Here is a 12,234-nt window from a genome sequence, read left to right on the forward strand (position 1 = left end):
GTAAATAACGTAAGAGCTTAACTCTAATGTCTGGGATGTGAAATTCTTTGAGTTCTTAAAGAAATATATTGATGACTTTAATCTTTGGTTATACTTTCCCCTTGGGTGTTTAAGGCCATACAGTTGGCCCAAATAAACCAATATATTATTACTTTTACGGTCATATGAGGATCTGTTTCTCAGGGGTCATATGGGCTTGGGGGGAGCCCCTGGCTCCTCAGGCTTTTCTTTCCAGTTCTATGTACATGAAGATAAGCCAAGAGGTCTTGCTTGACCTGGGCTTTGCTTGGAAGCATGGAGGAAATGTTCCCTCTGTGTTGACCCTCCTCTTTGCAAACTGGGGTCATTTTCTCAGCAAGTTGAAGAATTAAAAGGCGGGAAGAAATCTCAGACCAGCAGAAAGCAACAGGCAAGCAAACATTTATTGAAAATAAAGAATCACATCCATACATATAAAGAATCACACATACATGCACACACTGATACTCACTTACATACATATGCAAATTCATAGAGAAAGACGAAGCTCTCTACAAGTAGAGAAGGGACCAGAAACCAAGAGGCCAATGTACCCCAGGGAGAACCTGGGCTTTAAGACTTTCAGGGGTTTCTCCTCCCCTAGTTTTGGATTGGTCAACATGAACAAAGAAAAGAAGGCTGATATCCAAGCTGAGATTTCCAGGACTATGTGACTCCTAGGAAGTCAGTTGGAGCAGCCCTGTTGGAGTTAAAATAAGGCCTTCCTGCCAGAGAGCAAGAGGAAGATGGAAGTAGGCCGTCTTTATTATTCCCTCAGTGACCTGCTGGTTCATGAGGGATTTAGTCCTTTCCAAAAGGAAATGCCTAGAGTCCTGGTAGCAGGGTCCCTGCCTGACTTCCTGGAGCCTGAGGACTCTACCAATCTCATTCACATATGGACACACGGAGACTTAAAGGGGACACCGCCCCGTCCTCTCTCAGGCAGTCCCCAAGGCTGGCAATGCAGCCCAACCTGGCAAACAATGTTCCTGCTTGTCTATCATGAAGGCATTTGAGACTCCTTTGGCGTGGTGCTTGGTGGTGCAAAGAGAGGATGAGGCAGAAGGATAGCAAGTTTGAGGCCAGCATAGTCTAGAAGCCAGCCTAGTCTAGGAAGTAAGTTAGATGGCAGTCTGGACTACATAGTAAGATCCTGCCTCAAAAAACTAATGAAAGCTGTGTGTAGTGGTGCAGTCTTGTAATCCCAACATCCCGAAATCTGGAGCAGGAAGATAACGGAGTTATTAGCAAGGGTGGACTACAGATGCAGTTCCAGGCCATCCTGGGCTACAGTGTAAGATAGTATCTCAAAAACCCATAGGGCTAGAGAGAGGGCTCAGCAGTTAAGAGGGCATATTGCTCTTAGAGATGACCAAGCTCTATTCCCAGCACCCATGCCAGGCAGCTCATATCTGCCTGGAACTCTAACTACAGGTTGACCTGATCGTCTTGTGCATAAATCCAAACAGACACATACAAACACTTAATTAAAAAAATAAAATCTTAAAAAAATCAAATCACATAAATACATAAAAAATCAATTACCTAATTATTTAAAATGGTAGGGCACTTGCCTGGCATGTGTGAGTTCCTGGGCTCAATCCTCAGGAACACATATAGTGAAAGGAGCACACCAGCAGTTTTGAGGCCTGGTAGTTCCGTTCAGTGGCTGGGCACTTCCCTAGCTTGCCTGTGTCCTGGCTTTGATCTCCAGAACCATGAATAAATGAGAGAATATGAGCTCTCTCTAAATAGAAAGCACTGGAGACAAAGATTCACGAGAAATCTGGTGTCTGTTTTGCATAAAGAAAATACTGCTTATCACCTTTAATTTTGAGTGTTCAGATGCATTTTTTGTTTATTCAGACATGATTTCACTGTGTAGACCTTACTGGTCTCATACTTTTAGTGAGTCTCCTGCCTCTGCTCTGAGTAGTGGAATCACAAGACGTGGCTGCCATACTTGCACTGGCTTCTTTTGTAGAGACAGAGACTCACTCAATAGCTCACACTGGCCTTGAACTCTATTTCAGAAACGGAACCCAAACTTGCCAACCCCCAGCCTCCATGTCCTGAATCTTGATTTACAGATTTACGGCACCATGATTGCATTTCAAATGTAGATTTTCTTCTTGTTTTTGTTTTGTTTTGTTTTATGGTGTTAGGAGACAGACTCTATTGTGGTCAAGCTGGCCAGAAATTCACTAGGGATGTCCTTGAAATCCTGATCCTTCGGGGTCCACCTCCCTCATTTCTGTAATTATAGGTCTGTGCTGCCAAGCGCAACTGAAACATGATTTAAAAAATCTTTTAATTTATTTTTATTTTATTTGTACGAGTGTTTTGCCTGAACGTACATTAAGAATTGGAGTCAAACTTGGTATCCCCAGCCTCCACATGCTGAATAATGGGTAGAGGTGTGTGGCACTTTGGGTAGTTTTCAAATTCAATTTTTCTTCGTTATAGGTCTGTGCTGCCAAGCACAACTGAAACATGATTTAAAAAATCTTTTAATTTATTTTTATTTTATTTGTACGAGTGTTTTGCCTGAACGTACATTAAGAATTGGAGTCAAACTTGGTATCCCCAGCCTCCACATGCTGAATAATGGGTAGAGGTGTGTGGCACTTTGGGTAGTTTTCAAATTCAATTTTTCTTCTAAATTTATATTGTTTGTGTGTGTGTGTGTGTGTGTGTGTGTGTGTGTGTAAATGGTATGACTATAGACTATCCTGCAGCCCATATGGCCTGAAACTCACTCCAGGTAAGGATGTCCTTGAATTCCTGATCCATCTGGACCCACCTTTCTAGTTCTGGGATTATAGGTCTGTGCTGTCAAGGAATTTCTGTAAATGTACGTGGTGTGTGAAGATTATACAATTAGGCTGGAAATATTTTTTAAATATTTTATTTATTTTCATTTTATGTTTATGTGTATATTGCCTGCACGTAGGTAAGTGCACCCAAATCGTGCAACGCCCGCAGAAGACAGAAGAGGCTGTCAGATCCCCTGGAACTGAAGTTACGGACAGTTGTTAGCTGCCATGTGGGTGCTGGGATTTGAACACGGGTCTTCTGCAAGCAAAACCAGTGTTCTTAACCACTGAGCCATCTCTCCAGTCCTGCTGGAAATACAATTTACTCTTATTTTATTATTTTATGCTAGTAGAGCTGGGGGTTGAATCTAGGCCTGTTACAAGCTCTCTACCACTGAGCTCTTTCCAGCCTCAGATTTATGCGTTTGTTTGTGTGTTTGTGGCTGTGCGTGTCTATGTGTGAGGGCGTTCACACCATGGGCCTTCTGTGGAGGTCAGAGGAAAACTGCAGGAAGGAGTAAGTTGTTAGGTGTAGGCAATGTGTTCTAGTTTGGTTTCTGTGGCTGAATAAAACACTGACCAAAGCAAGTTGGGGAGGAAAGGATTTATTTTTACCTTACAGCTTACAGTTCATCATGGAGGGGAGCCAGGGTGGCAGCTCAGGACAGAAAGCAAAGCACAGATTGTGGAGGAGTCGCTTACTGGATGGCTCACTGGACTGTGCTCAGCCTGCTTTCTTATACAACCGAGGCCCACCAGGTCAGGAGTGGCACCACCCACATTAGCCCTTTCACATTATACATCATTCAACAGTCAAGAAAATGCCTCACAGACATTCCCACATGCCAGTCTGATAGAGGAAATACCCCAGCTGAGATTCTCTCTTCCCAAGTGTATCAGCTTTACACAGAAGCTATTCACACTGTCCTTTAGGCTAGAAGAGGGAGAATTGTCCATCACTTGGACGCTTTTATGAACAGGTGAACAGAAAATTTTGGGGGGCCAAAAGGTGACCCAACAACTGTGCTTGGTGGCACACGTTAGTAGTTTCAACACTCAGGAAGAGCATCAAGAATTCAAGTCCAACCTGCGTTCACATGAGACCATGAAGAAAGAAGAAATGCTGCTGGACCCCATTCCCTTTGCTCCATGGGGGCTTTTCTACAGCTTCACCTGTATTTAAGTCTCCATAGCACCTCCTGGCCTGAGTGTGCTGGATTGTAATCCCTAGCCACTCACCCAGTACCTCCTTCATAGGAGAGTGGGTCTGCATTGCCCATGTTAGAACACCCACACAAGGGGACAGCAGATACCCAGGCCTCAGCAGAGTGAATATCAATATGATTCTATATTATTTGAATGCAGAAAATTCTTGAGGTTCAGACTCACCCCTGAAACAGGCAGTGTCTTTCCTCAACAAATGTCATAGAACACTCCTGACCTGGGTACCAGCTGAATAGGTCAATGACTGAGGACAACTGAGGTAGAGCATCCAGGATCTAGGAGTCATACCCATATTACAACAATTCTAAGGTAGCTCCTCATTAACCAAAACTTTCAGGAGCAAACGGAGAAATTGATAGTTCCCTTTGTGACTTAGGATCCACATGTAGAAGTTCAGAATTGAAATCAATAGTCCCGTGGTCCCACAGTTCTTCATGGCGGCCTCAGCCACTGTAATCTGAGCCCACCTCACCACCATTCCCAACACATTGCACATGTGCTCTGGGTGCCCTGGAGGACAGTCCTATCCTTAGGCTCTCATTTCTCAGCATCCAGAAGTAACATTTCCCTATTACTGCCAACAACGACAGAGTGTGGTCTCAAGGTCATAGACAGAGCGTGAACAACACTCAAGGCACATATTTGTAGCAAAAGACACAGTCTTGGGCTGCCTTATGGCTCTCAGTGCATCCATGAGCTGGAGACAAATTTGTGCAAACCTCTCTGGGAGGACATCACCACGTCATCAAAGCACCCCAGAGGGGCAGGGTACAACTCCAGGGTCAACTGGCTCAGGTTGGCTGTGTGGTGGAGAAGGTCCCTCAGGATGGCCATGGAGATGTCATTGTCATAGAAATTGACCTTGGTGAGCTGGGAGCACTGGCTGAGGGCAGGCAGGAAGGCACTGAGCTGAGAGTCCTGCATCCCGCAGTGCTCCAATTCCAGGGTCTGCAGGGTGTCTGCAACTCTCTCCAGAAAAACTCGCATGTCCATAAGACATAAATCAAAGAATTCCACACCTCTCACACTCAGGTGCTTCAGCTGACGGAGGCTCTGACACTGGCACAGGGAATTCAAGTCACACTGGGAAAAGAGGCAGCGAGAGATGGACAGGGTCTCCAAGGGGGTCTTCAGGCAGCTAGGGAGAGAAGAAGAGATTTGTTAAGGAAAATGGTCGTGGAGAGTGTGGTGGGCAGACTGACATTAAGGTGGAGAAGACCACAGGTCCCAAGGTCAGAAGTCTGATCATAACAGAGGTCAATACCCAGGATGTTGCATATTATAGTCTCTACAATCAAGTCACACCTTTCTAGACAGTGTCAGGTTCCCAAGTGTGCTGGCTAGCTTCAGTTGTCAACCTGGCAGTCCTGCATGGAGGGAACCTCAAGTGAGAGATTTCCTCCATTGGACAGGTCTGTGGGGCATTTTCTTGATTGCTGAGTGAGGTGGGTGGGCCTTGCCCCTGGGCAGAAGGTCCTGTCTTGTATAGAAAATCAGGTGGAGTTTGGACCAGAGAAGCAAGTCAGTAGGCATCGTTCCTCCATGGTCTGTACTCCAGGTTCCTGCCCTGAGTTCCTGCTTCGGCATCCCTTGATGAGGGACTGTGAGCAGTTAGACAAATAATCCCTTTTTCTCCAAGTTCGTTTTGGTCAGTGTTTGTGTCACTGCAAAAAAATAGGCTGAATGGTGTCTGTTCACACAGCTGCTGAGCACAGAGCTGACCTGGGCATCTGTACAGGTTGTGAGTCCTCCCTGTATCAGGGCCTACTTCCTATTTCCTGCCCATTAGACCACACAGGAATCCCCCAAGGAATCACACATCACATATGACCCACACACCAAGACTTTTACCTTACACATTTCCTACCCCAGTTCAGCCCTCTGCTTCACGAGTATCATAGGAAACTTTGATTTGGTTAAAATGGTTGCAAGACCAATGCTTAGATATTCTTTTGCCCAGATATTCTATGACGGCCTCACTGTTCATTCAAAAGGGGCTGGCAACATTAGGTGGCCACCAATCTGTCATTTAAAAGAAAGGTTTGCTCTCACCTGCGGAAACAGTTCAGTTCCCCATCCTCACTTACCTGAACAACTGTTTCATGTGGTCACTGAGGAAGAATAAACCATTCAGGTAGAGATGCTGGAGACTGTCGAATTTAGAGAACTGAGAAATGAACTTGCTGACACACATCTCCTCTGGGTCTGCAGAAGTATTTTCAACACTAAAGTTATACTTGTGGATCCGTGCTAGGAAGAGTTTGTGAAGATTCCTCATCTGGCCCAGGTATGGGGAAACCTGTTCCAAGGTAGACGGACTCCACCCTGAAAACAGTTCCAACTCCTCTATGAATTCTGGCTGGATGATGGTCAGTACCTTCAGGATTCTGTCCACAGGCAAAGCACAAATCTGCATCTTGGGACAGCACAGCTTCAGGGAACTTTTCCTCTGCTCTGCCCACTGCAACAAGTATGTTTGGTATTCACTGAGATGGATCCTGAGGGAAAGGTCAGTGAAGACCTTGAGCCGCCTCCGCAGAGCATATCTAGGAAGGTCCTTCACAATTTGCTTGTCACTCACAGCCTGTGCTGAGGAGCCAGCATCCTCCATTCCAGCCCACGTGTTCCAGAAGCTGTGCTGCACAGTCCGCAAATCAAGTACTTGAAGTTTCCGGCTCCTGTGGGTCAAACAAGGAAGTCTCAGGACAAGACAAGACCCAACACGTAGCCTGTTTTTCTTTATTCTCCATCTCAAATGTCAGCTTTCCCTGCACTGCTCTCTGGCTTATGAATGTTTATCTCTGTCAGTGTTGAATATTCAACACAGATCCTCATGGATGCTAGGCAAGGACTCCTTACCTCTTGACATCTACCTGGTCCCACTTTAGCCCCTGTGGGAGAGGCACGGACAGGCTCATTCCACTGAGGCTACATCTTCTGAATCTGTCCTCCACATAGGACTGTGATTTCCCATTAGATCTCGACATGGGTCAAAGCTTCTGCAATGCTCCAAGATGATGCCACCGGAAATCTCTGCTCCACCTTGAGCCCCTTCTCCCCAACCACAGTGTCCCTTCCCTGCACCCCCGCATCCTCCATTCTATACTACTTGGTCCTTGCTTACCTTGGGTGAACCTTGTGTCTCAACAGCTTATCTACTCCATCCAACACAGCCTTCAAGGTCTCCAGGTGAGGTTTCTCCATCAGGGCCCCCACAGGGAGGCAGGGGTAGGGCCAGGCTGCCACCATCTCCCTCAGGACTTTCAGGCGCCTGCCAGTGAAGGCCTCCATAAACAGAGGAGGGATGAACCTCTTGGGAAGGTACTGAAGAGCAGAGATGGCCACAGCCTCATCACCCAGCAGACACTGCTTTGCCACCTCCACGAGTGTGGGCGGGGCCTGGAAGCTCATCCTGGTGGATCCCTTCTCTTCAAAAGATCCTGTGGAAACGTTCAGGAAAGAACTTCTTTTCAGGATACTTGTTAGAACCTGTCTTCTCACCCACCACAGAAACAAAGTCAGGGCAGAGTCGTTGCCCAGCAATGGTGGAGAGCTCGCTTTGCCCCGTTCTCCTTACTGCCGCTCTCAAAGCCATAGCTCACCTCCCTGGAAACACGGGGAGCCTGTCACAGACCCCCACTGAGACCATTTTCCGTTCACCGTTCACCATTTTCCCCTTTATTCCAACCTCTGTTCCTCTCTATCCCATCCCCACTGGGAAGGGATCCCCAGGAGCCTAAAACAGAGCCCTCTCCTTTTACAGCAATGAACATGGATCGCCATTCATGTGCCTCATAAACGGGCATTGGAACTTTCCCACATCCAACCTACCCATATTCTCCTTTCCTTGGATTGAACCTGACTTAGAAAGACTGAGGTCAACTAAGAAATGGGTGTCAAGGCTTATTATGTTACTTACTACTGAAAACAAGGTATTTAAGATTAATTTGAAACTGTATTTATGGTCAAAGCCAATTCCTTCAATTGTTCATTTGAGACAAAAACCAGAAGTTCTAGCACCATTTTGGGACTAATGTACCTGAATCAGATGGAGGGTCTTGATGGAGTTGAGTCAGTTACCAGATTGGGGGATGGAATGCAGCACTCTGAGTATCTAGAGAGCCAACCAAGGTCTCCAGGCTCCAGGACTCTGTCGTCTTGGCTTCTCTGAAGCTTTTATATACCTTTGGACCTGTACCTCCCCCTTTGGAACCCCACCTCCCAACCACAGCCTGCCATTTGATTGGAGGGCTGAGGCTCCACCCAGCTGTGTAGATTGATTGAATCTTAGCTCATTGATTGATTCAGAGTTGGGTGTGTGAAAGCAAAAGACAAAGGAGAGAGAGAGAGAGAGAAAGAGAGAGAGAGAGAGAAAGAGAACGAAAGAGAGAGAGAAACACAACAAAAGAAAACCAAACCTAATAAAAAGAACACAAGGTACAATAGGGTGACAGCCAAGAGCCCATTTTTGAATTTATTGAGAAAGATTTATTTATTTACTTTTATTTACTTATTTACTTATGTATTTGTCTATTTATTTATTTATTTATTTTTGTGTGTGGTCTTGCCCTATAACTAAGTTTGATGCAGAATTCCAATGCTCAGCAGTCCTCCTGCCTCAGCCTTTCCTGCAATGATTTCTGTTGTAAGCCCCTCACATGGATGAAGTGTATTCACATCTCAAACCTTTATCTAAGTGTGAATCTTGTCTTGACAGTGGACACATAATAAAGGAAACTGAACATATCTTTGTCAAAGGACCATGTGACAAATATCTTGCCACAGTCACAAATCTGTTCCGGAATAGAGACCTAAGCTGGGCACTCTGTCTGTTGTCTCCTGTGGCAGCTGTGGGAGGCTGAGGTAGAAGGGTGACTTGAGGCCTTTAATATTTCGACAGGGGTGTTGAGGTTGTAGCTAAAATGGCAGCCCGCTTGCCTAGCATATAGGAAGTCTTGAGTTCTAGGTCCATCAACACATGTGCCAACCATGATGGGGTAATCCCAGAAATGAAAAGGCAGAGGCATGAGGAGAAGTCAATGTCATCCTCAGCTATATAGCAACTTCAAAGCCAGCCTGCACTGCATGGGAACTTTCATTTAAAAAAAAAAGTTTGTAATTTTGCTGGGAGGGGCATGCTGCCCTTGGCTCCCTGAGATTTAACCAGTGTTTCAGAAAAGATGAGTCCAGCACACTGGCTAGAGATCATGAAATAAATAATGGAGGTGAGCCAGTGTAGGGCACAGACTTATGACCCCAACAGGGAGACTGAAGAATTGTCATAAGTTAGAGTCGAGTCTAGGCTACCTAACAAAATTCTTTCTCAACTAATAAACTAAATCCAATGACAGCTAGGGCTCAAAGTCAGAAAATATTTTGCCATCCACACCTGAGGATTTAGTGTGATTAAATTCTGGGAGCCCTGAAGTTGTTAACTGTCCCCTGGGATGTGGGAGAGCAAGCGACACGGAAAAGGACTGTGTTCCAAGCACCACGGTAGCAATCACCTGCAGTCTTTCCTTACACTCAGGGCCCTTCCTACATGGGTCATTTCCCCGGCCACCTTGAAAACAAATCAGCTCTAAAACAGCATCTGAGGCAAGGGGAAAGACACAGAGAGCTGCCCCTCCCTTTCAGGATGCTGAGGCAGGAGGACCACAGCTTTAAGACTTGACTCAGCTATAGAAAGTCCACAGGCAGCCGAAGCAGGTGACCAAGAACTTGTCTCATTTTTATTATATGTGTATCTGTGTGACTATATGCCACATGTGGGCGGGTGTCCACTGTGATCTGAAGAGGGAGTTGGATCCCCTGGAGCTGCAGTTACGGGAGGTTGTGTGCAGCCCAATGTGGCAACTGAATTGGAGTTGTCTGGAAGGGCAGGAGAAGCTATTGACTGCTGGGCTGTCTCTCCAGACTCCAATAAAAATTAGTTTAGAATTCTCTGAGGTAAAGGACTCCTGCCACATGCGCCTGGCTCTAGGTCCAATCCTGAGAACTACAAGGAAAAAAGGAAATGCAAAAAGAGATTCAGGGCGCTGGAGAGATGACTCAGAGCACCGGGGAGATGACTCAGCAGTTAGGAGCACTGGCTGCTTTTGCAGACCACGTGGATTTGAGTCCCAGCATCCACATGGCAGCTAACAACCCTGGGTAATTCCAGTTCCATTAGCCAGGCGTGGTGGCACACGCCTTTAATCTCAGCACTTGGGTGGCAGAGGCAGGCGGGATTTTGTGAGTTTGAGGCTAGCCTGGTCTACACCGTCATTTGCAGACCAGCTGGGGCTACAGGGAGACCCTGTCTCAAATAGACAAAAAAACAAAACCCAAAAAACTCCACTCCCAGGAGACCTGTGACCCTCTTCTGACCTCTTTAGGCATTGTACGGCACGGATGCACTTATACAGGCAGTATATGCATGTACATGAAATAGAAATAATAAATAAAATAAACAGAGACAGTCAGCAGTCCCAGGAGGCTACAGTTTTGTTTTTGTTTTATGCTGAGGATGAAACCCTAACCTTCTCACAGGCCAGGCAAAGAATCTACCAATGTACGCAGCTACAGTCTCTTTTATTTTTTTAACCCCTCTTTTCCTCAGAGTCAGGATGAAGCCCCCGGCCCATAATTGGCAAGCAAGCACACTCCCACTGATCTGTATCCCCTGGCCTCCAGGGTTCTTTTTACTTTTTCTTAGGAGAGAGCTTCTTGTTCAGTTTCCAGGCTGGCCTCCCTGCTGTGATCCTTCCTTCTGGGTCTGAAGAGTTGGCTCCACAGTTAAGAGCACCTGCTGCTCTTACAGAGGACCCAATGTTGCCTCCCAACGCCCACAAGGCAAATAACAATCTATAGCTCAGGGGATCTGACACCCTCTTCTGGCCTCCTTGGACTTTTGAAGAACCTCTGCTCCAAATAGTGAGAGAACTGGATCCAGCCATTAGTTGGCCCTTAACAATTTCGTTTATATAAAACCATGGGTTGTGATTAAAACTTTTTTTCTTTTTGGTCTTTTTGAGGCAGGGTCTCCCTGTAGCCCCAGCTGTCCAGGAACTCACTGTGTAGACCACCAGGCTGGCCTTGAACTCACAGAGCTCTACCTGTCTGCCTCTGGAGTACTGGGACTAAAGGCATGTGCTGCCATGTCCTGCCTGATAACAATTTATTTTCAAACATGCTTTTCCAGTAGATGTTGAGAGCAGGTAAGAGAAATAATTTTTAAAATTTAAAATATAAGTTGTGTTTAAAAGATTTAAAGTATAATTTGCTCCTGAGCAGTTAATCCTTCATTCCTTCTTTTTTGTTTCTGCATGATTTTTGAATAATACATGAGTTAGATTAATTATGGCTGTACTTGGAGTAAGAAAGGGAAGATCATGGGAAACATGAACTTCCCAATTTGGCAAAAAGAGATAAAAGGTTTAGATACATAAGCAGGATGAGTGTTTATTTTGACTTGTAAAAGTCCTTTAAACATCTTGATCAGATTTTTGTGTTTAAGCAGCACTGAAATAAAAATTTTCTCAAGACCCTAGAGCAATAGTGAGTTCAGAGTAGTGGGGATGATGGTGGGAAATCCTGCCTTAGCAAAACAGAAGACTTTAACAATGTGACAGCAGTCCAGAATACAGCTCAGTGGTGGAACACTTCCTGAGTACATAACAGAATGTGCACATATATATGTGTGTGTATGTATGTCTGTATATGTATGTATATGGTCTTGCTCTTGAAGCCAACCTGTCCTGAATTCCCAGTGTACCCCAGGCTGGTCTCAAACATGTGGTTATTCTCCTGGTTTAGACTCTAACGTATAGGGATGACAAGGATGGAACACTGTGCCTGGCCTCTTTTTTGTTTATTTATTTATTTATTTATTTATTTATTTATTTATTTATGGAGGCGATTGCCAGGATGTGAGTGTGGTGGTCAGAGGACAACCCGTGGTATTCACTTCGCTCCTTCCAACATGTGGTTTTTATGGATGGAGCCTAGGTCATCAGGCTTAGCAGAAGCAAATTTACCTGCTGAGTCATTTCTTTAGCCACAATTGGCCTATTTTTTTGTTTTTTTTTTGTTTTTTGTTTTCTGTTTTGCTCTGTGTGTGTGTGTGTGTGTGTGTGTGTGTGTGTGTGTGTGTGTGTGTGTGTATGTGTACACACACACTAGTGGGGGGGGGCCA

General features: G+C 45.4%; 1 protein-coding gene across 1 annotated transcript; it reads right to left on the reverse strand.

The window, feature by feature from the left end:
* Positions 1-4,629: 4,629 nt before the first annotated feature.
* LOC103740656 (PRAME family member 8-like) lies at positions 4,630-7,469 on the reverse strand. Its single transcript, XM_008841324.1, is given in 4 exon segments — positions 4,630-4,799; positions 4,802-5,196; positions 6,146-6,736; positions 7,183-7,469. Coding segments are annotated over 4 exon segments (1,443 nt in total).
* Between the last annotated feature and the right edge of the window lie 4,765 nt (positions 7,470-12,234).

This window comes from Nannospalax galili, unplaced genomic scaffold, assembly GCF_000622305.1.
Source record: "Nannospalax galili isolate Female #2095 unplaced genomic scaffold, S.galili_v1.0 scaffold2201, whole genome shotgun sequence".
NCBI classification, from domain to species: Eukaryota; Metazoa; Chordata; class Mammalia; order Rodentia; family Spalacidae; genus Nannospalax; species Nannospalax galili.